The sequence below is a fragment of the Hemiscyllium ocellatum genome, chromosome 25 (assembly GCF_020745735.1).
Source record: "Hemiscyllium ocellatum isolate sHemOce1 chromosome 25, sHemOce1.pat.X.cur, whole genome shotgun sequence".
In the NCBI taxonomy this organism is placed as follows: domain Eukaryota; kingdom Metazoa; phylum Chordata; class Chondrichthyes; order Orectolobiformes; family Hemiscylliidae; genus Hemiscyllium; species Hemiscyllium ocellatum.
In genome coordinates this window covers 40,641,208-40,666,478 of record NC_083425.1, presented here as the reverse complement: position 1 = coordinate 40,666,478, position 25,271 = coordinate 40,641,208, and the positions used below count along the sequence as shown (strand labels likewise).

Here is a 25,271-nt window from a genome sequence, read left to right as displayed (position 1 = left end):
TGGTGCCCCTTCATTTGGTTGGCTGTGCCATCAGGTAAGGTGGCTGCCAGTAGTGGAACAATTAGATTAGTTTACATACAATGTGGAAACAGGCCCTTCAGCCCAACAAGTCCTCACCAACCCTCCAAAGAGCAACCCACCCAGACCCATTCCCTTTCACCTAACACTATGGGCAATTTAGCATGGCCAATTTACCTAACCTGCACATTTTTGGACTGTGGGAGGAAACCAGAGTACCCGGAGGAAACCCATACAGACACGAGGAGAACGTGCAAACTCCACACAGATAGTGCCTGAGGCGGGAATTGAACCCGGGTCTCTAGCGCTGTGAGGCAACAGTGCTAATCACTGTGCCACCATGCCGCCCAGAAGATTAGATTTCCTACAGTGTGGAAACAGGCCCTTCAACCCAACAAGTCCACACTGACCCTCCGAAGAGTAGCCCACCCAGACGTGTTTTAGGGTTAGAGATAATTTAGAAGTCCAACTGTTTCCTCTGCCTCCCAGAGTTAAAGTAGTGCATGAGTTCTACATTCCTGCAAACAACACACAGAAGAAGTAAGAAAATTTGTCCAGACTGGAATGCAATCACTTTACCATGTGGTTGAAGTTTCATGTTAATATTCATTCGTTAACATGATGTAATGCTGTGAGTGAACCCAGAATTGGGATTTAACAAATAAATTTGGTTTATTTTAATTATGGAGTTCCAGATGGAAAGGCAGTATACATATATTTTGACCACAACATGTATTTATAAATACAGCCTAACTAATTGCAAATGTTTTGTCCATCACAATATTAGTAGTGAGTTTAAAATTGATTTGCAATGTCAATTAAATATAATTTTCACTTTGCTCCATGGCCTCTTTTTCTTTTAAATAAAACTGTGGAATAAGAGGCTGTATTTATCTGTAATGATGCTAAATGCAAATACATTTTTGACACACTCCTGTCTTTGAGGGGCACAAAATGATGAACTCAAAGCGACACAATGACCCAGGGTGTATGATAAAATCATGCCTGCACGATGCAATAATATTTTCTGCATATACATGCAATGACACCTGGTGTGTTTACAGTAACAATGATAGTTTTGGAAAGAGATGTACAAGATGTATTATTTCATCTAAAGATTATCTGAATCTGTTGTCTTGGTTTCAGGTTGGCTTAATTTCAGTTGTAGAGTTTTTGTCACCAATAGATGGCGCTTTCACATCAGCGGGTTAAATGAAGCAAACTTTTTCAAGCCATTACCAGTCTAACCTGTTGTGCTTAGAACGTTTATTAAGATTAGTAGCTTTTGTCACAAACTTCATCTGGCTGGAAATTCAGTCCTTTGTTCTTAAAAGAAAAGATGAATCATTGAACTGACCTCAAGAAGTGTGTCAGCTAGGTCTTAAGCAAATAGCATCAAACATCTGGGTAGCTAATCATTGAAAAATTGTGCTTTCAACATTTACTGTTTTCACTGCCAGGAACTTTTTCCATTTGCATGAAGCAGTGGTAGGCTTTACACACGTTCTTTATAGTGTCAGGATGGTGGGGCAGACAGGGGGCAGGTTGTGCTTTTGGATTGAGTCATGCCTTACCAATTTGCTGCAGTATGAAATGAAGTGTTCAGTGTGCATTGAGGTGCAGTGTAAGTCAGAGGTACGCGGCTCTATTTGAGCCAAGTCAGGAAATGAAAACCATGTAGCAAGTAAGTTTGCCAAACAGCTTGAAGTGGTTTTATATTGGAATGAATAAGTTTTTAAATTTTTTTTCTTGCACACAGCAGTTGAGAGCTATACCTTCAATTATAACCAGAACTAAAGTGGGAAGCCTTACACACCATTGTCATCCCCTTTAAGCCAATCTTAAAATGTACAAAATACAAACATTTGCCTTAATGCATCTTGAAAACTAAACTCCTTACAGTTTCTGATCCCCTTCTAACTATGCAGTAGAGTGTCTCTGGTCTTCAAACTAACAGAAAATAAAATTCAATTTCAGTCCAGGGTATATTTTGCTGAATAACATCATCTAGACCATCATAAAAATGAATGTACTTTACGACCATACAAACAAGGAAGAAGAGTAGGTTATTCTGCCCGAGAGTCTGATCTGCCATTCAATAACGTCATGGCTGATCTGATCTGATTGTAACTCTTCAGTTCATCATTCCCACCAAATCCCATCTCCCTGCTTGCTTATATAAAAATGTACAATTCTCAATGACATTCTGTCACAGATAGTCTGCAAGAACACATAGGGTAAAAAATGAGGTCTGCAGATGCTGGAGATCACAGTTGAAAATGTGTTGCTGGTTAAAGCACAGCAGGTTAGGCAGCATCCAAGGAATAGGAAATTCGACGTTTCGGGCATAAGCCCGGATTCCTGATGAAGGGCTTATGCCCGAAACGTCGAATTTCCTATTCCTTGGATGCTGCCTAACCTGCTGTGCTTTAACCAGCAACACATTTTCAACTGCAAGAACACATAGTCATTTGGCAGTTTATTTTCAAGAAGGTGTGATCAAAACTAACTTTGGGTAATTTTCTGGAGGCAAATGTGAAATGTGTTCAAAAGGCTCAAAGTAAAATATCTCTCTGAAATCCTCAGCTCATGCTATGGAACCATTTGGTTTTTTATTCTATGACCTTGCTGGCAGCAGAATTTAATCTTGTGCCTTACTATTCCAACACTATCTACCTGTTTGTCTTTGTCATCTCAATTACATAAACCATAGTTCTATTATAGAGGTTTAATGTCTGGTTGTGGAGAGTGATGGAGGAGGAGGTGTGAGGGTGGGATTGTTGTTGTGTGCTGACTATTAATGAGGGAATTACATTGCAGGCTTGGGAACAATCATTGGAATGATCATTGGAACCAAATCTATCCCTTTGCACAATGCAACCATGAGTAGTGAAGTTCATCTGATGTCCTGGTCAAAATTTATCCCTCAGCAAACATCACTGAAACAGACTTCTGTTCATTTATCTAACTGCTGTTTGTAGGAACTTGATCATTTATAAATCGGCTGCCACACTCTCCTCCAGTTATTATGATTAAAGTTTATTTTTCCAATAAAAGGAACAATGACTACTGCTCTTAAAAATCATCAAATTAGTACTTTATTGAGAAGTCCTGAGAACATGAAAGATGGAATACAAATCCACCTTTCTCTCTGCTTGCTTCTTTTAACTACTGCTCTTCAATATTTTGCGAGCAGCTATTATATCTACACCCACAATCCAATATAACATCTCCCTTACCCTAAAAGCAAAACTTCTCTCGGGAGGCATTCAGCAGGTGCTCGTGTTGCAGTTTACCTCACCCAGGTTTGCCTCACTGCTGGAGGAATTCCTTTTGGAATAAATAGAGAATAAGTAATATGCCATCAGAATTTAACCAAATAGCAGCAGTGAACTGCTGTCACTAAACATTGATGGTCTTTTGAATGTAGCAGCACTTGAGTCTGCCCTTTTCCCATTGATGTTCATCGAAAGGAACGTTTGAAGAAGCTTCAGCAGGTTCATCTGGGAGAAGGAAATAATTGAGCAGAAAGATGAGCTTAGTAATGAGATGCCACAGCTGTACAAACACAGTAATCTCCCAAACATTTCAGGAAAGTACAGTCACACTAATATTTTTAAATATCATTCCACGTCTAATTACTGACTTGGATAATTGATTCTTTTGTCTCATTCATTCTGGTGGGTTTTTAAGTTACTGACATTTTATGGAGCACTATCCAATTTCACAGTTATTAAAACAAAGTGGGCAACTGTGGGTTCCGATGCACTGACTGCTTGCTTTTGGCAAAGTGAAAGTTTAGTCATCTTGTGGCCAGATTCATAATTGAATCATTTTGAACCCTAATATAAGTGAAACATTTTTAAAAAATCATAATAGGATTTTAAATGGCATATAAGATGGTCCTAACTGAGATTTTTAAAAAATTTAACCTACCAGCAATAGGCTAGCCAGTATTCCCATATTTCTAATGCTTTCTCTTAAACTGCTGATGAATTGACTTAGATATGAGGATGAGCTACAAAAACTGTGATTCTTGTTTGACAAAGCATTGCAGATTGGAGGAGGAATAAAGATTGGCATAATGTTACAAAGATTTTGTCACACAGGTATGAAAAGAGGCACATAGAGTCATAGAGATATACAGCATGGAAACAGACCCTTTGCTCCAACCCGTCCATGCCGACCAGATATCCCAACCCAATCTAGTCCCACCTGTCAGCACCCGGCCCATATCCCTCCAAACCCTTCCTATTCATATACCCATCCAAATGCCTCTTAAATGTTGCAATTGTAACCAGCCTCCACCACTTCCTCTGGCAGCTCATTCCATACCCGTCCCACCCTCTGTTTGAAACAGTTGTCACTTAGGTCTCTTTTATATCGTTCCCCTCTCACTATAAACCTATGCCCTCTAGTTCTGGACTCCCATCCCCAGGGAAAAAGACTTTGCCTTTTTACCCTATCCATGCCCCTCATAATTTTGTAAACCTCCACAAGGTTACTCTCAGCCTCTGACACTCCAGAGAAAACAGCCCCAGTCTGTTCATCCTCTCCCTTTAGCTCAAATCCTCCAACCCTGGCAACATCCTTGTAAATCTTTTCTGAACCCTTTCAAGTTTCGCAACATCTTTCCAACAGGAAGGAGACCAGAATTGCACGCAATATTCCAACAGTGGTCTAACCAATGTCCTGTACAGCTGTAACATGACTTCCCAACTCCTGTACTCAATACTCTGACCAATAAAGGAAAGCATATCAAACACCTTCTTCACTATGCTATCAATCTGCGACTCCACTTTCAAGGAGGTATGAACCTGCACTCCAAGGTCTCTTTGTTTCAGCAACAATCCCTAGAACCTTACCATTAAGTGTATAAGTCCTGCGAAGATTTGCTTTCCCAAAATGCAGCACCTCGCATTTATCTGAATTAAACTCCATCTGCCACTTCTCAGCCCATTGGCCCATCTGGTCAAGATCCTGTTAGATTTATCTGGAAAGAGAATAGCATATAGGGAGCAATAGTGGAAGCAGTGTGCATTGATGATTTAAAAATAATTAGATATATTTTGAAAAATAAATATTTTCAACATTTCAAGGAGCAGGGAATTGGGTAATACTTTTAAAGGATGGGCCCAGATATGATGGACTAAAAAAAATCTTTCCTGTAAAATCCGACAGTTCAATTGATGCTTTTTAATAACATTCCAGTATTCTAATAAAATTGAAAGTCGCAACACCTAAATCTGATAAATTATTCAGAGAAAATTTCCCCAGGTATGTGTTGACATTCCCCATTTCCTGAACCAATATAAATCTCCACAAACTGATGGCGAAATCTTAATAGCAATCAGCAATCTAACTTTTAGAGATTTCAATAACATCTTTAAACTTGGGTTGTTGAACAATGCCTTCAAGTTTGTTTTTGACCTTGCAGGTACTGAGCACTCATTGACACAGAATGTTTGAAACCATTGAAATATCTAAAACGCAGAGCTGGCAATGCAATACCTGTGTGATTAGAACTATGTAATTGATGATCACTGGGAGAAAGATTGACGCAAAATCGTTTTAGTTTCTAATTACCATTCTGAAGAAAAGATGCACTCATCTGAAACCAGCATAAACTAGCTGAATGCAAACAAAATATTCTATTTGTAAAATGTATACTTATCTTCTAATTAATGCTTCACACATTACCCTTCTGAAACATTTGATCTGTACATTAAACATGTTCAATTAGAGCGTCCTTGGAAATTATCTTTTTTTTTAGTTTCTTCCAGTAAAGAGGAAATATTCAGTTGCCCTTTTATTTCCTTTCTTTCTCAACAGTAGCAATATAACAGTACATTTGTTGTACTGCATGGTTATTAACTGAGGAACACAAATCTAAAAGCATAACTGTTATGCTAGGCTGCACTTCCATTTATAATTTATCTAAATGTTCATCTTGTTAAAAAGTTAAATGCAGTATGCCCAGAGCATTATTTGAAACTTGATTTGTGACCTAACAGCATCTGGTTAGGAGCACGGGAGATTTTCAGTGAGTTTAATAATCTCGTGAATTTTCATTCCATAGAAGCTTGCTGTCAGTTGTATCACCTTTTGGATAAAATGTTAAGAACCTTAAAAACTAGGCAATTATGCCCCTCAAGCCTGCTCTACCATTCAATTTGACCTCAACTCCTGCCCGTTCCACATAATACTTCAACCTCAAGATCTGTCTCTTTCCTCCTCAAATGTATTCAGTGTCCTGGCATCCACTGTAACCGAGGTAGTGAATTCCACAGATTCACAACTCTTTGAGAGAAGTAATCCCTCCTCATCACAGTTTTAGAATAGCCAGTAATGGATTTAAAAAAAACAATCATTTATTTTCTTGTAGATTGCTCAGAAGAGGAAATATCTTCTTTACAGTTACTTTGTCAGTTTCCTTTAACGCCTTGTATATCTCAATTAGATCTCCTCACATTCTTCTGAAGAAGTGGCCTAAATTGTTCAATCTCTCTTCATAAGGCAACGTCCCATCTGCCCTCAGTAGAATGTCTGAGATCCCATGGGTGTATTTTGAAGAAGAGCAGGAGAGCTGCCCCAGTGTTCTGGTCAATATTCATCTCTTGACCAGCATCACAAACATAGATTATCGCGTCATTACTACCTTGCTGTTTGTGGGTGCTATCCCTACGCAAATTGGCAGCTATGTTTCCTAATTTACAACAGTGAATACATTTCAAAAAAGTAATTCATCAGCTGTGAAATGTTTTGGGATGTCCTTTGGTCATGAAAGGAGTTGCAATGAAATGCAAATCTCTCGTTTTCACTTTTAATGAGAGGCAAGTCAAATGGAGAATTGCAGGTTTTGATGAATTATGAAACTACATTCATCACTGTTTTGTTGCGTAAGAGAAAGGAGAAAAGATGTCCGTGTTACCTCTCCTCCCTGTAACTTGAACTCGAGAAAGGAAGCACTTTACTTTGTGATAATCTGCTCTAAATTGGATCTTGAAGCCACAGATCTGCCATAATTGACTGAACTAGTCGTAGAGTTATGTAGACTCGTACAGCATGGATCAGAGCCTTCAGTCTAACTTGTCCATACTGACCAGACATCCCAATCTAATTTCATCCCATTTGCCAGCATGTGGCCTATGTCTCTCTAAACCCTTCCTATTCATGTACTCATTCAGATGCCTGTTAAACATTGCTTTTGTACCCGCTCCCACCACTTTCTCTGGCAGTTCGTTTCATACATGCACCACCCTCTGTGTGAAAAAGTAATCCCTCAGGTACTTTTTAAATCCTTCCCCTGCCTTAAACCACTGCCCTCTAGATTCAGACTTGCCCTATAATAGGAAAAAGACCTTGCCGATCATCCTATCCATGCCCCTTATTTTATAAACCTCCTCAGCCTCCAATGTTCCCAGGGAAGAAAGCCTCAGTCAATTCAGCCTCTCCCTGTAACTCAACCCCCCAGCCTCAGCAACATCCTTGTAAATCTTTTCTATACCTTCTCAAGTTTAACAACATCCCTCCGTAGAAGGTCAGGTCTGACATACTATGTTGGATCACCTCCAACAGAATGAGGTAGAATTGAAGGAGACTGTTCAGTGCTTTCTCTGTTAAAGGGTATTCATTTTATTCCATTGCCATGTTCTTTCTTCAATGCCATGTCCAGACTTTCTTTTTAAGAAAGTTATTGAGGAATCTGCTTGCATTACCTTTTCAGACCATGCATTCCAGATCATGGCAACGTACTGCATAAAACAAATTCTCCTCGTCTCTCACCTAGTTCATTTGTTAATGATCTTAAATCTAATTTCTTCATGCTACCTGTCTCTTCCCAGTTAAAACTGTTTCTCCTTATATTCTCTATCCAAAGCTGTCACTTTTGTAAATACTTGTTTGGTGCCCTTCAGCGTACAGCAGTGACACAAGTCTGTATCCCATATTTCCACAGATTTGTTTAGGGCTAAGGCCCACTTTGCACTCTCCAAAAGGTCAGCTCAAAGTTTTCCCCAGAACATCCTTTTGCAATTTTTCTTCTTCAACCTGGTATGTTTAGTGCAGGCAGACTTTGGTTTAGTAATGGTTGGGCTGGGCCTTTTTTCAACACAACAGCTGAATTTCTTTTCTGGTGACTCAGTTGGATTCATTCCCCCTCTGCGAGTGTTTTCCATGTTCGAGACCATTTTGAAGAGGTGTGACACTTTCCTCCCATCCGAGCTGCTGTAAGCTCTGCACTGAGATGCCGGCACATCGTAGGTGTCCTTTGTTGGCCATCCTGACCCAGAGGGCTCCCGTGTCTATGATGTGGCGTCCATTGTTGCTTCTATGGAGGAGTTTACCCCGCACCCCAACAACCCTAGCATATTTGAGCCTCTTGGCAACTGTCCTTGAAGCACCTTCAGGGTCACTTACCTGCCTCAGCAGTGCCCACCTTCTCTGTTGGTCTTGTCAGTTCAACATCACTGTCTATACTTTTGCTTCCTGCTTCCTTGGTCCCAACTGTCATCTTTAACTAAGTGAGGTTTCTGGAAGCAACTTGTTCATTGGCCAACTCCTGAACAATCAAGGCCACTGGCCACAGCTTCCCTGGTGTCCAGACTCCAAATTGAGGCTAGTCCTTGGGATTGGACCCTACCTGAGGTTTGGTGAAAGGTCACAGTGCTGAAACATAATTTTATTTGTCTCCCCAAGTGCTACCAGTCGAGTATATCCAGCAATTTTGAATTTTATTACAGATATTATTTAATCAAAACTTTGCTCACTTATGTACAAATTTTGGTTAAAATTGATTATTTGTTTATTTTGAATGCTGTCAGACATTCCTGTTTTGAGGAATTTTATATATCTTTGAGCTCAGTGATCTGTTTTGATTATCAATTTACGTGGACTGGAGAATAGAGAACTAGTCAGACTAAATTAGTGTACACACATGCACACACATAGACACACACATACAGACCCACAGGCACACACACACACGCCTACAGGCACACATGTATAGTTAGACACACACATACAAACGCGCGTGTGTGCACAGACGTACATACAGACACATGTACACATACGCATACACATATACACACGTATACATAATGTGCATGCCTATGTTTGTAATGTGTGTCTCACACATACAGACATACACATGATCTCACACACACACATATATATAGACACACACATACAGACACATGTACACGCAATTGGTTTTACTCATGGGATTAAGCTGGAGTGTTGAGTCAGTGATGCCACACAACATGATCAATACAACATAAGGGAAAGTACATCCTGCCCCTGAAATGTTATATTTCAGAAAATGATTTCAATGCCTTAACTAAATACATTTGCTATTAATTGTTTGCGGATCCACCTAGGTCAAGTTTGTCTACCAATAAATTTATTTTTTGACAAATTTATGGAATGATATCAAAGAATATGCTTATCATCACTCCATGCAAAGTTTGATCTGTTCAGTAATGTTCTATGGTCTGGATCCAACTGAGTTCCTTTTGCGTAACCTAGTGGGAACTTTAGGTTAAGATGAATGTTTGTTTTTGCACTCTGCATGTGGGTATTCATCCAGAACTGCAAAGTTAATTCTGTTGTCGAGTTTTCAAATTATGCTGCAGTGAAGGGGTGCTTTGACAAGGAACATTGGTCCTTCCTTGGATTTAATTTGAACTAGCAGCATGGTCATTTATGTGTTCAATGTTTCAGAGCTGTAAGGGAGCAAAGGATTAAGTAAAAGGGAAGCTTATTTTGCATGTACAGGCAATGCCTTAAATACAGATAATATGGTGTGAATCTAGATAGCATTTTTACAGCTGCTGGATATCTTGGAACACATTACTGCCAATGATATTTTAAAAAAATGATTTTGAAAAAAATATTTTGAAGTGTAGTTATTGTTGTAATGGAGTAAGAAATGCAGCTTCCAATGTATGCACAAAAACAGCAACATAACAATGACCAGATCATTTGTTCTTTGTGATGTTGACTGAGTGACAAAATATTGATCATCACGCTGGGGATAACTCTCTGCTCTTCTTCAAAATGATACAATGGGATTTTTACATCCACTGAGTGGAAGATGGGGGCCTCAGTTTAATGTCTGATTTGAATGACAAGACCTCCAGTACTCCCTGCATAATGCAGAGGAATGTTAAACCTTGGTATTGCTGCAGAAGGTCCTGGACTGGGCTTTAACTTGGAGCCTTGCAAATGGTCTAACAACTGAGCTGTGGCTGTGGCAGATACAGGAAGTATGTTTTGGGCAAGTAATTGATTTGAGCCTTTTATAATTCACTCTTTTTTTCTTCCAACGTTTGAGGACAATGGGTCAGGGTGGGAATGACTAATTGTGAACCCATTGGCAACCCTTCAATATTTTATCTGAGTGGCTCCCCATTATGTAGAAACAGGCAAAGTGAGTGGAGTTCAGCTCTTTGACAGTGGAAGACATCACAGCTAAGCTTGATTCTGGTCTCAGGCGGCATTCAGATTTGTCATTGTTCAGTAAGGGGTACTTGATACTGACCTTGATTTCACCTGGTGATTCCTAATCCATTCTCCTGCACCCTTCTCAGGGTACATGATGGTGCTCTGTAGCACTCCATTGATGTTCTGGCAGAAATCAGCAGACACCAATCATCAAGCATCTGTTCAAAAATCTTGACACTATCTACGATATTTCATGGATTCTTGGCAGGCAACTAACTTGTGGTGAGAGTCATTTCATATGCAAGATTTACCATAAACAAATACTTTTCCAGGAAACATTTAGAACACAAGACAGCCGGTATTGTCAACATTCCGAGATCATAATTGTGCTATGACTTTTCAATCTGGTTTTGTGTTGCAACTTTTAATGAAAAACTACTTCTAATATATGTAATCAAAACAGCTGACCACTTCCATTGTAATCCTTTCACTTTATGATTAAACAGATCTTATCTGACTTATTTAGGTTATATCCGAGATATCAAATATTTTCTGTGCCGTGCAGAATTGATATGAGGCATTCTTTCTGCTGTTCACAGTGATATCATATGCATTGGGAAATTGAGATTGGTTCAAGTACAGTAATACATTGGTCTATGCTGATATTGCATCATTAATAACAATATCATCAATAGTTACTTAATTAGCAATATTTAGCATTGACAGATAATGATGATGGTTTTATGATTAAATGAGTTAAACTTTTAAATCTGTCCATTAATTAATGATTTAATTCAAGTAGACTGCCTTAACTAGGGGTTGTTTGTAGTCTGTAATTAGATTAGATTCTCTACAGTGTGGAAACAGGCTCTTCGGCCCAACAAGTCCATACCACCCCTCCAAAGAGAAACACACCTAAACTCCAACCCTATATTTACCCCTGACTAACACACCTAACACTATGGGCAATTTAGCATGGCCAATTCACCTAACCTGCACATCTTTGGACTGTGGGAGAATGTGCAAACTCCACACAGACAGGCAGGAATCAAACCCAGGACCCTGGTGCTGTGAGGCAGCAGTGCTAACCACTGTGCCACCATGCTGCCCCTCTATTGAGCAACTAAATAAAATCCATAGTGAATACCTGGCTGTTATGCTGTACTGATTTTACACTTTTTTTTCTTTTTGCCTCATAAAAAATTTGTTGTAATGCAATGATTCCAGGATGGGAACACATTGGAGGTGTCCTGTCAAAAATTCAATAGAACAGCTAATAATTGTAATTGGAAATGAAAGTGACACACAACTGCAATTTATACATTCTTGGTAGAAGAAAATCTTAAATATATTTACTTGAGGTGTTTTGAGATAGAAAGATCTACAGACCAACTAAACGTTAATTTTTGCTTTTAAATAATTTATATATTTAAGTACTATACTGTATATATAAAATTTTAATGTAATTCTTAGTTTGTCACATATAAGGAGAAAAGTCAGCCATGGTATGACTTTAAATTGTGTATATTTGTGCATATATGTCAGTATGCCTGTGCATGGGTATTGTACTTATCTGTATGTATTATGAATATTTCTTTGTGTTCTGGATGTATATATAAATGTGTTTTGGTTTATATGTGGGTATCTCTACGTGAATGTATGTGAGTTGGTATTATTGATGTATGTGCATCTATACCTGTATTAGACATCCTGCTGTTTGTCTATCATATAACTGTTGATGAATCACAGGCATTCATCAAACACAATACGGGGCATTAGTATATTGCCAAGTTACCCTGACTTATTGAGTCTGTAGTTTGCTCTATAAAGGTTATTAAAATAAAGTTCCATAGGCAGGAAATTCAGAAAAAAAAACTTGATGTTGATTTTGTTTTAAAGATGTGCAATTATGGCAGAGACATTAAAACTTCTCTGTTTGGGTGGCCTTCTGTAAATATTGACACACTCCCAGTGACCTCTCCAACTACTGTAAATAGTAACACATTCCCTGAGGGGCCCTGTTCCGAACTTCTTTAAGACAGTGTTGCTTTCTCTTGAGTAGGTGACTATCCTTGCAGAAATTGCTTGGTTAGAATACTGCAACAAGCATAGTATAACAGTTCTTCAATGCACACAAGAAATATATAGATTTTTTTTAACAGATTTAAAACTGCAAACCATTTGCCAATTTTTGTCAAAAATCCCTTGTACATCCGTCCCAAAGCAATGTGTTGTGAAATGTTTTTATTATCTGCCTTGTAAACAGTTGTTTTATTTTGCTAACACATTCATAGAATTGTACAGTTTGGAAACAGACCGTTCGGTCCAATCAACCCATGCTGACCATAAACCCAAACTAAATTTGTCTCATCTGCCTGTGCTTGGCCTATTACCTCTCCAAACATTTCTTATTCATGTAATTATCAAAATGTCTTTTAAGCATTTATAACTGTACCCCCATCCACCACTTCCTCTGGAAGTTCATTCCACACACAAACCATTCTCTTATTAAAAAATATTGCCCCTCATGACTTTTTAAAATCTTTCTCCTCTCCCCTTAAACATGTGCCCCCTAGCCTTGAAATCCTCCACCCTGGGGAAAAGACACCTGCTGTCCATCTTCTATGTACCCCTCATATTCTTTAATAACTGTATCTTTCCATGTTACTTTAATGACACAACTCAAGCATTTGTAATCTGATTTCATTTGTGTTCTTATTAATTCAGCAAGCCAGAGTTTTCAGTATGGGTGAGATGAGTATGATGACTGTATTTACAACTTTCTCTATGTTATAGGCTGCTACTGGGACTGCAGTAAAAAAATAATTTCCTCAGTTGGTTTGGAGGGAGGTGATGGTGAGAGATCTGGATTGCAAATGTCTAGCTGCATTTTCTTAAAATTGCAATCTCTGGGTCTGATGGCCAAAATGTTGAGAAGATTTATTGTTTCTTTAACAAGTGTTCGAACTGCGCAAGCAAAAGTATTTTCCTGCGGTAAGAACATGTAAGTGTTAATATGAGAGGAAATAAAATTCTCCAGAATATTTTGGCATTTGATTTACTTGCAGAATTCACAGTACATACCAGATTTGACCCTCAGTGATTCAAAACTGATCTGAGTATAGGAATTACAGTACAACATTCACTAAAGACTCATGCTATGACATGAATTGTACTGGCGGATTTTGGTGTTGTGGCTAGTTTAGAAGGTGAGTTATTCAAGATTTTGCTGTAAGAATAACAATGTGGTTTTGTTTGAAGGCTTTTTTTTCTTCCAAAATCTATTGCTGAGCTGTATCTAAGACCTGCAGTAGATTGGGAAGCCAGGAAGAAGTATGAAGAAATAGAACAGAAGTTGGAATCATCAAACTATACCATGAAATTTAACTTTCTCACAGATACAACTTATATGTTCCTATCTTAGGAAAATGATTTGGTTTGTCTCCATTATCAAAACTGATTAACATTTCACTGGGTATTTGCTTCCTCAGATCTCAATTAATGCTTCAGTTATTCTGATTTGATTCTGAAATGTTTAATTTGAGATTAAATTAAGATGAGCATCAAATGGAAATTGACTGGATTTTAAACATGATAGTATTTGGCAAAGTATAAGATGTTTTTAAAGTTAAGTCTGACCACTTAAGAACTGTTCTAATCCTATAGATCTGGGGTTTGTGGTGACTAGTGGTACACAGTTAATGCGCTCTGTGATAATAGGAAAGAAAATGGTGGGGGGAGGGGTGTAGGACAGGAAATACCTGTTATTCAGAGCTTTGTATGTTACTATATTAAATGTTCATCAATATATTCTGACTTTAAAACAGCTGTTTCAAATAAGGTCCCACCAGTAGTATTCTCAGTGCACTTACCTTCTCTGTTGTCCATTTAATTAATTAGGGTTGAGGAATCTGTAGAGAAAGTGCTCATCTGCTCAGGTCTTGGCCATTATGCCATTCTGGTGACAAATAGTTGCTGCCCCTTGGGAAGACCTATTCACAAAGTATGTTGGCCAACAAGTGCTGCCTATTGTTAGCAGCATCATGTACTTTCAGTAACATCAGGTTCAGAGGGCAAGTCTTACAAAGCAGCTGCAACACGACTGCTGGCTTGTGCAGAATGATGTAATTACATCCTTCTGTCAAGCAGTGAAAGCAGTGGGCTCAGGAGCAGTGGTTCGGCCTGAGTCAGGTTACTGCAGGATGCTGTCGGTAATCCCCAGCAGAATTCACTGTGGGCTCCAGACAATGCCCATATTATACCATAAATAACTCTGAATTGTGTCTATTCTTTGGAGATTCATAGCGTGTTTCTTTCTGTTGTGTGGATGCAAGTCTCTGATTGTCTTAAGTGATTTGGTTCAGAGACAGTAAGTAAAGCAGACCTGAAGGAAATGGAAACAAGGGTTTTTTTAGTCAATAATGGGGAAAAAAATACTGACCACAAAACATTAAAATCCTTCCATGAGAACAAAGAATGAATATTGTGTTCAAGGCATTATTTGAAAATGCACTATCCTTACTCGTTAGTGTGTAATTCTCATTTTAAGTCCCTGACAGATCACAACCTCGTTCTCTTTCTTGAGTGTTCCTTCCAGACTATTTAGTAAATGCATGGTTTTACAAAATACTAAAATAGCTGATTAAATCCATGTCCTATCTTCATATTTTGAATTGTTAAACCTAGCATCCTGGATGTAATTGCTGTGCTCATTTAAGGTTTCATTACCTTCTCATATTCTGCTGCAGATTAAGAATCAATCTTTCAAATCCTAAGTATATTTTAAGCAGTACTTGACAATGATGGTGAATCATGAAGTGCTTTATTGTGTGAGTATGAGATGGAGCAGAAGGAGAAATGATTTCAGTGTCACTGATCATTTTCACTGTTATCAATAAGGCTTTATTCAATTTTAATAAACAAGCACAAGACAAGAGATGCAGGAATGCAGTGCGATTGAAAACTGATTAACATAGTGACTTTGGGAAACTGAACTTTCTGTTTAGCAGAAGATCAACACATCTGTAAATCACAATGAATTCCCTTTGTACAGAATCCTTCTAGATTTGTTTTGTCCTTTACAGTTAGTTATTCAGTTAAAGCATGGCTTTAAAATGATATCTAAAAACCATGTAAGGGTAAACCACACAGCATTTTATGCTTGCATTTTACTGAATGATAAGTTATCATATCTATGATTTGGAGATTCCAGTGTTGGACTGGGGTGGACAATGTTAAAAATCACACAACACCAGGTTGTAGTCCAACAGATTTATTTGGAAGCATTAGCTTTCGGAGCGCTGCTCCTTCCTCAGGTGGTTGTGCAGTATAAGATCGTTAGACATAGAATTTATAGCAAAAGTCACAGTGTGATGTAACTGAAATTATATATTGACAAGGACCTGTTTGTTAAGTCTCTCATCTTTTAGAATGAACTGTTGGTTTCAATTCTTTCATATGTAAGTCACAGATCTTTTTAAAAGTTGCATTCTCAATTGGTGTCAAGTCAGCCCAGATAATGCATTTAAGGTGTGAGGTGCCCTGTGTGAGACTGTCTGCGCCACAACGGTCAGACTGATTCTAATCTAAAAACGGATTTGTAGAATCCTACATGGATTCATGCAGTTTTTGAGTAAAATAAAATGTAATTCTGAAAGTACAAATTCACCCCACAAACTTGTGTGTGTATACGCACGTGGGTGTATGTGTGGTGGGGTGGGGAGTGGTTATGAGTGTCTGTGAGAGAGTGTGTGTATGTGTGAATGTAAAGAGGTATAAGTCTGTGAGAGGATGCGTGTGAGTGTGAGAGTGTATGTGTGAGCGTATGAGAGAGGGTCTGCGTGTGTGTGTCTGTCTGTCGGTATGTGTGTAGTGCAGTGGGGTCACCTGTAGTGTGACATGAACCCAAGGTCCTGGTTGAGGCCATACTCATGGGTACTGAACTTGACTATCAGACTCTGCTCGGCCACTTTGCGTAGTTGCCTGTTCCGAAGTCTGCCTTGGAGGACAGTCACCCGAAGGTCTGAGGTCGAATGTCCTGGACCACTGAAGTGTCTTCTGACTGAGAGGGAACACTCCTGTCTGTTGATTGTTGTGCGGTGTCCATTCATCTGTTACCATAGCCTCTGCTTGGTCTCGCCAATGTACCATGCCTCAGGGCATCCTTGCCTGCAGCGTATGAGAGAGACAAAGTTGGCTGAGTTGCATGAGTACCTGCCTCATACATGGTGGGAGGTGTCCCCATGTGTAATGGTGGTATCTGTGTCGACACTCTAACACGTCTTACAGCCACAGTGACAAGGTTGTCCTGAAAGCTGGATGGTTTGCTATGAACAATGATCTATTTGAGGTTTGGTGGTTGTTTAAATGTGAGCAGTGGAGGTGTAGGGAAGGACTTGGTGAGGTGCTCATCCTCACTGATAATGTGTTTCAGGCTGCGAAGAACATGGCGTAGTTTTTCGGCTCCTGGGAAGTACTGAACCACGAAGGGTACCCCATCGGCTGCAGCACGTGTCTGTCTCCTGAGGAAGTCATTATGGATACACGCTGTGGCATATCAGAACTGGAGGTCGACGTGTTGAGCATCGTATTCTGTTCTTATGAGGGCATCCTTGAGTACTTCCAGGTGCCCTATATGTTCCTCCTCATCTGAACAGATCACGTGTATGCGTAGGGCTTGTCCATGGGGATGGCTGTTTTACTATGTTTCAGGTGGAACTGGAGAAGTGTAGCATCATGAGGTTCTTTGTGGGTTTGTGGTAGAGTGAGGTGCTGAGAGGCCCATCCTTGATGGAGGTGCATGTGTTCAAGAATGAGACAGATAGTTGAGAGTAGCCCATGGTGAATTTGATGATGGCGTGAAACTCTGGACAGGCAACAACACAAAATGGCTGAACATAGAGTCATAGAGTCATAGAGATGTACAACCCATCCACGCCAACCAGATATCCCAACCCAATCTAGTTCCACCTGCCAGCACCCGGCCCATATCCCTCCAAACTCTTCCTATTCATATACCCATCCAAATGACTCTTAAATGTTACAATTGTACCAGCCTCCACCACTTCCTCTGGCAGCTCATTACATACATGTACCACCCTCTGCGTGAAAAAGTTGCCCCTTAGGTCTCTTTTATATCTTTCCCCTCTCACTATAAACCTATGCCCTCTAGTTCTGGACTCCCCGACCCCAAGGAAAAGACTTTGCCTATTTATCCTATCCATGCTCCTCATAATTTTTTAAACGTCTATAAGGTCACCCCCTCAGCCTCCGATGCTCCAGGGAAAATAGCCTCAGCCTGTTCAGCCTCTCCCTGTAGCTCAGATCCTCCAAACCTGGCAACATCCTTATGAATCTTTTCTGAACCCTTTCAAGTTTCACAACATCTTTCTGATAGGAAGGAGACCAGAATTGTACGCAATATTCCAACAGTGGTCTAACCAATGTCCTGTACAGCTGCAACATGACCTCCCAACTCCTGTACTCAATACTCTGACCAATAAAGGAAAGCTTACCAAACGCCTTCTTCACTGTCTTATCTACCTGCGACTCCTCTTTCAAGGAGCTATGAACCTATACTCCAAGGTCTCTTTGTTCAGCAACACTCCCTAGAACCTTACCATTAAATGTATAAGTCCTTCGAAGATTTGCTTTCCCAAAATGCAGCACCTCACATTTATCTGAATTAAACTCCATGTGCCACTTCTCAGCCCATTGGCCCATCTGGTCCAGATCTTGTTGTAATCTGAGGTAACCCTCTTCGCTGTCCACTACACCTCCAATTTTGGTGTCATCTGCAAACTTACTAACTGTACCTCTTATGCTCACACCCAAATCATTTATGTAAATGACAAAAAGTAGAGGGCTCAGCACCGATCCTTGTGGCACTCCACTGGTCACAGGCCTCCAGTCTGAAAAACCACCCTCCAGCACCATCCTCTGTCTTTTACCTTTGAGCCAGTTCTGTATCCAAATAGCTAGTTCTCCCCGTATTCCATGAGATCTAACCTTGCTAATCAGTCTCCCATGGGGAACCTTGTCGAACGCCTTACTAACTCCATATGGATCACATCTACTGCTCTGCCCTCATCAATCTTCTTTGTTACTGCTTCAAAAAAACTCAGTCAAGTTTGTGAGACATGATTTCCCACGCACAAAGCCATGTTGACTATCCCGAATCAGTCCTTGCCTTTCCTAATACAGATGCTGATAGCCAAGTTTGGTACCCATGGAGATGGCCTCAACCAGGACCTTGGGTTCATGTCACACTACAGGTGACCTCACTGTGCTACACACAGACAGCATAGTGTTGTGTGATTTTTAACTTTATCATATCTAACCATTGTAAAGTTGAAACCTAGAAGCAGACTAAAGTATAATCTCAGTACTGCGATCGAATGATTAGTGAAATATTACACATTTAAGTTAATTTGGGATTTCAGGTTTTCCTGCCCACAATAATGGATCAGAGCTGGTGCAATAACAGATGGAATGTTTGTACAAATGTATTGATGACAGCATGATGACACTGGAGGTGGCAATCTGAAAATCTAAGAGTAAATATTCTGTACCATGAACTGAGAAATTTTCTTCTGGATATAATGAAATATACTGGCAGAGATTTAAATGGCTGAATTCTAAATGGCTGGATTATGAACAGCTTTTTTTCTCTTTCTAGCATCTTGCCGCCCCTGCAATGATACAGAACTCCTGATCGCTGCCTGCACTAGTGATTTGGGTAAGAGTGATCATGATTGATCCCTTCTTTGCACCATTGTACAGTTTAAAAAGGTGTTCTTTAATTTGAAATATTGTTAAATTAGGGTATGCCAAACATTGAACATCTCATGCTAATCAGCAAATAGAATGAATAAAAGGAGTCAAAGTCATCATCAGACTAAAAGACAATTGATGATTTATTTTGACTAAAAACTGTAAGTGTCTGCACATTTGTGCATTGGATATAAGAGGCCATTGATTTTAAAGAGGTTTCGTGTTCAAAGAATCCCCAGAATGAGCACTGGGCATTTTCTTTAACATTCTTCAGTGGAAGCTGTAAAGAAGAGGGCAAGGTTTCTGGACCTTGCTCACACTGTCTACACTGTGTTTAAGCTGTAAATAATGCTGCATTTTAACAGTGAAACATATAACATAATAGAATCTCTACAATGCAGAAAGAGGTCATTCAGCTCATCAAGTCTGCACCAATCCTGTGAAGATCATCCCACCCAGACCTACCTCCCCACCTGTAACCCCGCATGGGGTTACTCTCATGGCTGACCTGTACACCTTTAGACTGTGGTAAGAAAGTGGAGAACCCAGTGGAATCCCATGCAGAGATGGGAAGAATGTGCAAACTCCACACAGAGAGTCACCCAAGGCTGGAATTGAATCTGGGTTCCTGGTGCTGTGAGGCAGCAGGGCTAACCACTGTGCCACTGTGTGGCTGTACTGTTTTGCAATAAATACTCTGTTGAGATACAAACAGCATTTTGGAGCTATGGAATGCTTTGCCTTGTCACCCCATGATCCTTGAATCCAGTTTAAAAACAAAAATTTATTTTTTTAAGAAATAAAACTCCTTGGATCTTAATGTTCACGTTAGTACATCCGGCTGTTAAATTGTTAATTCAGCGTAAACTAATCAACAATTTAAGTTTCAAATTTGGATGCTGACAAAGAAAGATGCAAGATAATATCAAAAAAGGTAGTGTGTTTCAAATGTGACGCAGTATATCAGCTAAAATCTTATTTGAGGTTGCATATGGCTCATGGCCTGTTCATTTCATACTGGTTACTAAATTGGTCATCAGATTTTTTTTTATATACTCTGCTATGCTCTGTAATTTAGTATAAATATCTCCTGCTCATGTATAATTGCTAGGACTGGGTGGTTGTACCTTGCCAGTTCCAGAAGTTGCCATTATGTAGCAGGAGGAGATAACTGCTACAAATCTCCCTATATATATATATATAATATATAAAAACAAAAGAAAACACAGTGTAACAGAGAGAGACGTTTTAACCTGCTTTTGCCTGACTAAAACTGAGACAAGAATGGTTCAAATGAGTCCTGACCGATCTCACACTGTTCCTGCATGTCTCAATATTAACCAAGCCAGCAGGACAGCAGCCAGAAGACAGTGGGATCCTGTTTTATGAAACTGCAATTCTATTCCTAGGCATCAGTGCGAAAAGCCTTTGCGCCCTTCCCTAACCAAGTCACGCCTGTCAGAAGACACTTCCTTAAATTTAGAATGTCTTTTCTTTGAATCTAGGAGTCTCCAAAAGGAAAGCCTTTGGGCTTACCCACTCCTAATTCCTCCATTCCTCTCATCATCCCAACTCTCTCCCATCCACTTACCTTAGTGCCATATACCATTCCTCTGACCTCCATTCCATTCAGAAAATGCTGCCTGATTTCTATCAAATATGATTTGATTAGATTACCTACAGTGTGGAAACAGGCCCTTCGGCCCAACAAGTCCACACTGACCCACAACCCACCCATACCCCTACACCTAACACTACGGGCAATTTAGCATGGCCAATTCACCTGACCTGCACATCTTTGGACTGTGGGAGGAAACCAGAGCACCCGGAGGAAACCCGCACAGACACGGGGAGAATGTGCAAACTCCACACAGTCAGTCGCCTGAGGCGGGAATTGAACCCAGGTCTCTGACGCTGTGAGGCAGCAGTGCTAACCACTGTGCCACCGGATGAGAGACTGATGGGGTCCATTCTCAAGAAGACTTGTAGTCTGGATGCTGCAGATCTCCTGCTGTAGAGGACCGGATGACTCCCTGTCCATAATGACAACAATCCCACTCCTCATTGAAATTGACTCATTGTGTTCAACCAGAAACTATATTTGTTTGTGTATTAGTAATTGCTGAAAACTGGGACACTTAACCATCTCACGAGTAGTTTTGTAACATTCTGGCACTTTTGTTTCAGAAGTTCCTTTTTTTTTGGATAAACATTGAATCATTATCCCCTGCGTCCATCGTGACAAAGAACACAATCAAACAACATATTCCTTAAGTTGTTTGTAATAGACAAAGTACAGGCCATACTCAATCAGCCAGTGCTTACAAAACCCAAAAGAAAGTATCTATGGATAGATGTGATTTTGCAATTAGGTAACAATCTTAATTGCATCATATTCTGCAGTAATAGCCAATTTAAGACAATAGTTGAGCTCATAACATGATTCATTTATGCTGACAATGAGTGATAAAGATGAGTGCTTTACAAGCAAAAGGAATATGCTTTGTACCTTTTTGAACTATCTGGGAGCTACATTGGGGAGCAATAGTTCCTTGTTACTTTCTCCTTTGCCAATTGGCATATTTTTCTCCTGCAGTAGAAATTGTTACAATTGTTTAAAATTTGATATTCTTGTGTTTGTCCTGAAAAGCACAAGATGAAAGTTTTCAGAAACATGCTATTTTTTTAATCAGCAGTGTTCATGTCCTGTATTACCATAGTATTAAGTTACCTTTGATATAGAACTTTTTATGAACTGAACATGTCAAAGTGCTCTATAAACATGTCGACAAACTACTAGACTACAGTTGTCACTGCTTAACAAAGAGAATTGATGAGGGCAGAGTGTTGGATGTAATCTATATGGACTTCAGTAAGGTGTTCAACAAGGTTCCCCATGGGAGACTGGTTAGCAAGGTTAGATGTCATGGAATACGGGGGAGAACTAGCCATTTGAATACAGAACTGGCTCAAAGGTAAAAGACAGAGGATGGTGTTGGAGGGTTGTTTTTCAGACAGGAGGTCTGTGACCAGTGGAGAGCCACAAGGATTGGTGCTGGGTCCACTACTTTTCATCATTTATGTAAATGATTCGGATGTGAGCATAAGAGGTACAGTTAGTAAGTTTGCAGATGACACCAAAATTGGAGGTGTAGTGGACAGTGAAGAAGGTTACCTCGGATTACCACGGTATCTTGACCAGATAGGCCAATGGGCTCAAATGTAGTAGGTGGAGTTTAATTTAGATAAATGTGAGGTGCTGCATTTTGGGAAGGCAAATCTTAGCAGGACTTATACACTTAATGGTAAGATCCTGGGGAGTGTTGCTGAACAGAGACCTTGGAGTGCAGGTTCATAGCTCCTTGAAAGTGGAGTCACAGGTAGATAGGATAGTGAAGAAAGTGTTTGGTATTCTTTCCTTTATTGGTCAGAGTATTGAGTACTGGATTGGGAGGTCATGTTGCGGATATTCCTTTTGCTTGTAAAGCACTCATCTTTATCATTGTAAGCATAATGAGTCATGTTATGAGCTCAACTATTGTCTTAAATTGGCTATTACTGCAGAAATTGATGCAATCAAGATTGTTAAATCGCATCTATCCATAGATACTTTCTTTTGGGTTTTGTAAGCACTGGCTGATTGAGTATGGCCTGTACTTTGTCTATTACAAACAACTTAAGGAACATTGGTTAGATGACTGTTGGAATATTGCATGCAATTCTGGTTTCCTTCCAATTGAAAGGATGTTGTGAAACTTGAAAGGGTTCAGAAAAGATTTATATGGATGTTACTAGAGTTGGAGGATTTGAGCTATAGGGAGAGGTTGAATAGGCTGGGGCTGTTTTCCCTGGAGCGTTGGAGGCTGAGGGGTGACCTTATAGAGGTTTATAAAATCATGAGGGGAATGGATAGGATAAATAGACAAAGTATTTTCCCTATGGTCGGGCAGTCCAGAACTAGAGGGCATATTTTAGGGTGAGAGGGGAAAGATTTAAAAGAGACCTAAGGAGCAACGTTTTCATGAAGAGGGTGGTACGGGCATGGAATGAACTGCCAGACGAAGTGGTGGAGGCTGGTACAAATACAACATTTAAAAGGCATCTTGATGGCTATATGAATAGGAAGAGTTTGGAGGGATATGGGCCAGTGCTGGCAGGTGAGACTAGATTGGGTTTGGATGGACTAGTTGGACCAAAGGGTCTGTTTCCGTGCTGTACATGACTTTACAAAACAGTTCTAAGACAATATTTTTGGCCACCTGACCACAGTTCTTGTCAGTAAGATACAATACTGGCCATTGTGTTGAAGTCCTCATCTTTAAATTGTTTCTTTGACCCTTGTGTTGCAAAAAAACTATATAATTCATGAGAGTGCAGATATGGGAATAAGACTGATCTTTAGTGTAAAGTGATCAAGCTAGAAGAACAATGATTAGAAAATGTCTAACTCTATAGTATAGCCAAAAACTAATTATTGCTGTCATCCCAAAAGAAAAATTATTAAATGGCATAAACAAAATGAATAACACAGAATCATGCTTAAATGTAAGCCATAAGAACATTTTTAGATTAGCTAAAAAGGAAATTAGAAACAGATATTAGGAAAGACTTATTAAAAACCAAACATTTGGAAATATTTCAGGAGGTAAATAGAAATAAAAATAGTGAGGAAGCTCAAAATGTGAAGAACTAGAAATGTGGTAAAATGAAGCAACTTGCTTTTCCTCGCCTGCGTCTTATTTTTATGCTTCATGTTTTACTGATGCAGCCTTTTCATTTAAAAATATATATTTTTTGTCATTCCCCCAGTGGTTAGAGGAAGCATTCGTTTGGTGTCACATGACCTGCAGCAAGAAGAATCAATAATTGATATATTTGCTGACAAGATTTACAGACAAAAGAGCAAAACGTTCCAGCCAATTGGTAAGAGTGGGAAGTGGCTGGGACACATAAAGACATTGTTACACTGTGGGGTCAAGGAAGGAGAAGGGGACTTCCTCTTTGTCGGCAGCATGCACTTTGGTGAGGTCCAGCTAGGCTGTGCACCCCGGTATAAGGACTTCAAAAGGATCTACAAAGATGCAAGAGACAAAGGGGAAAATCCTTGTGAGTTGTCCACTGATTGAAGATGTTCTTTCACAATTGGTCACCAGGATCCAGATAAAGAGAATGAAGCAAAAAGAACACTACTCTATAGTGCACTGCATTTGATATGTGGTACTGATGGAATTAAGCATTATGCCACTTTATTAGAGCTCAGTGTTGCTAGGCAACAGTACAATGTTCAGCTAAACTAAATTGGACAAAAGGTAATTCATTTCTCTTCAGACTGATCACTGCTAATCAAGAATGCCATGAAAATATCAATACTAATGCATTTCAATGTCTTAAAGAACCTGAATGTAGCATAAACTTGTATATGTTGTACAGATGGTCACTGTGATGACTAGAAGTTGATGCTTTGTAATGAAGCTGATGTACAGTGCAGGTATTTCTTACCATAGAAAATTATGAAGTCAGAATGTTTCTGGAAGAATGTACAGTCCGAGCTATTGTCAGCCCTTTTTAATTGGTAATAAAATCATTCCAGAGAAATATCTGTCCCTGGATCAAACACACACTGGCCATGCTTGTCAATTTATGCTTGTGCTCACTTTTGACATTGGATAAGATGCAATGTGTAATGAAGATGTGTCCAGTGCTTAATGTCTGAGAGAAATATTACATTGGTAACTGCAGTTGTTAATGTGATTCAAAATGTGGATAAGTTTGTATCCAGGCCTCCCTCAACATTCTCTTCCTTTCATAAACAAGTTTTGAGTTCTCAGCTTGACTGCTGTAGAGCTGAGGTTTGCTAAGCTCCAGGGCCACACATTTCTGCTGGCCTGGATCTGACCCCTGTCACTAGATCATGGAATATTTCACATGTCGGTCTCGGTGACACTCATTCCTAATCTGTACTTTTTGAAAGAAGCATTTCAGCAGGAAAGATAATGTCAATCTCTGGGTGTTCTAATAATAATATGTGGGACTGAGTG

The 25,271-nt window shown here is 39.6% G+C and overlaps 1 protein-coding gene across 1 annotated transcript in view; it reads left to right on the top strand.

The window, feature by feature from the left end:
- Window positions 1–24,851, top strand: part of metrnla (meteorin like, glial cell differentiation regulator a) — a 28,748-nt gene extending 3,897 nt beyond the window's left edge. Inside the window, exons 3-4 of the mRNA XM_060844591.1 lie at window positions 19,139–19,198; window positions 24,043–24,851. Coding sequence (XP_060700574.1) covers window positions 19,139–19,198; window positions 24,043–24,359 — 377 coding nt within the window. The 3' untranslated portion in view covers window positions 24,360–24,851. The remainder of the gene's footprint in view (window positions 1–19,138; window positions 19,199–24,042) is intronic.
- The last annotated feature ends 420 nt before the right edge of the window (window positions 24,852–25,271 follow it).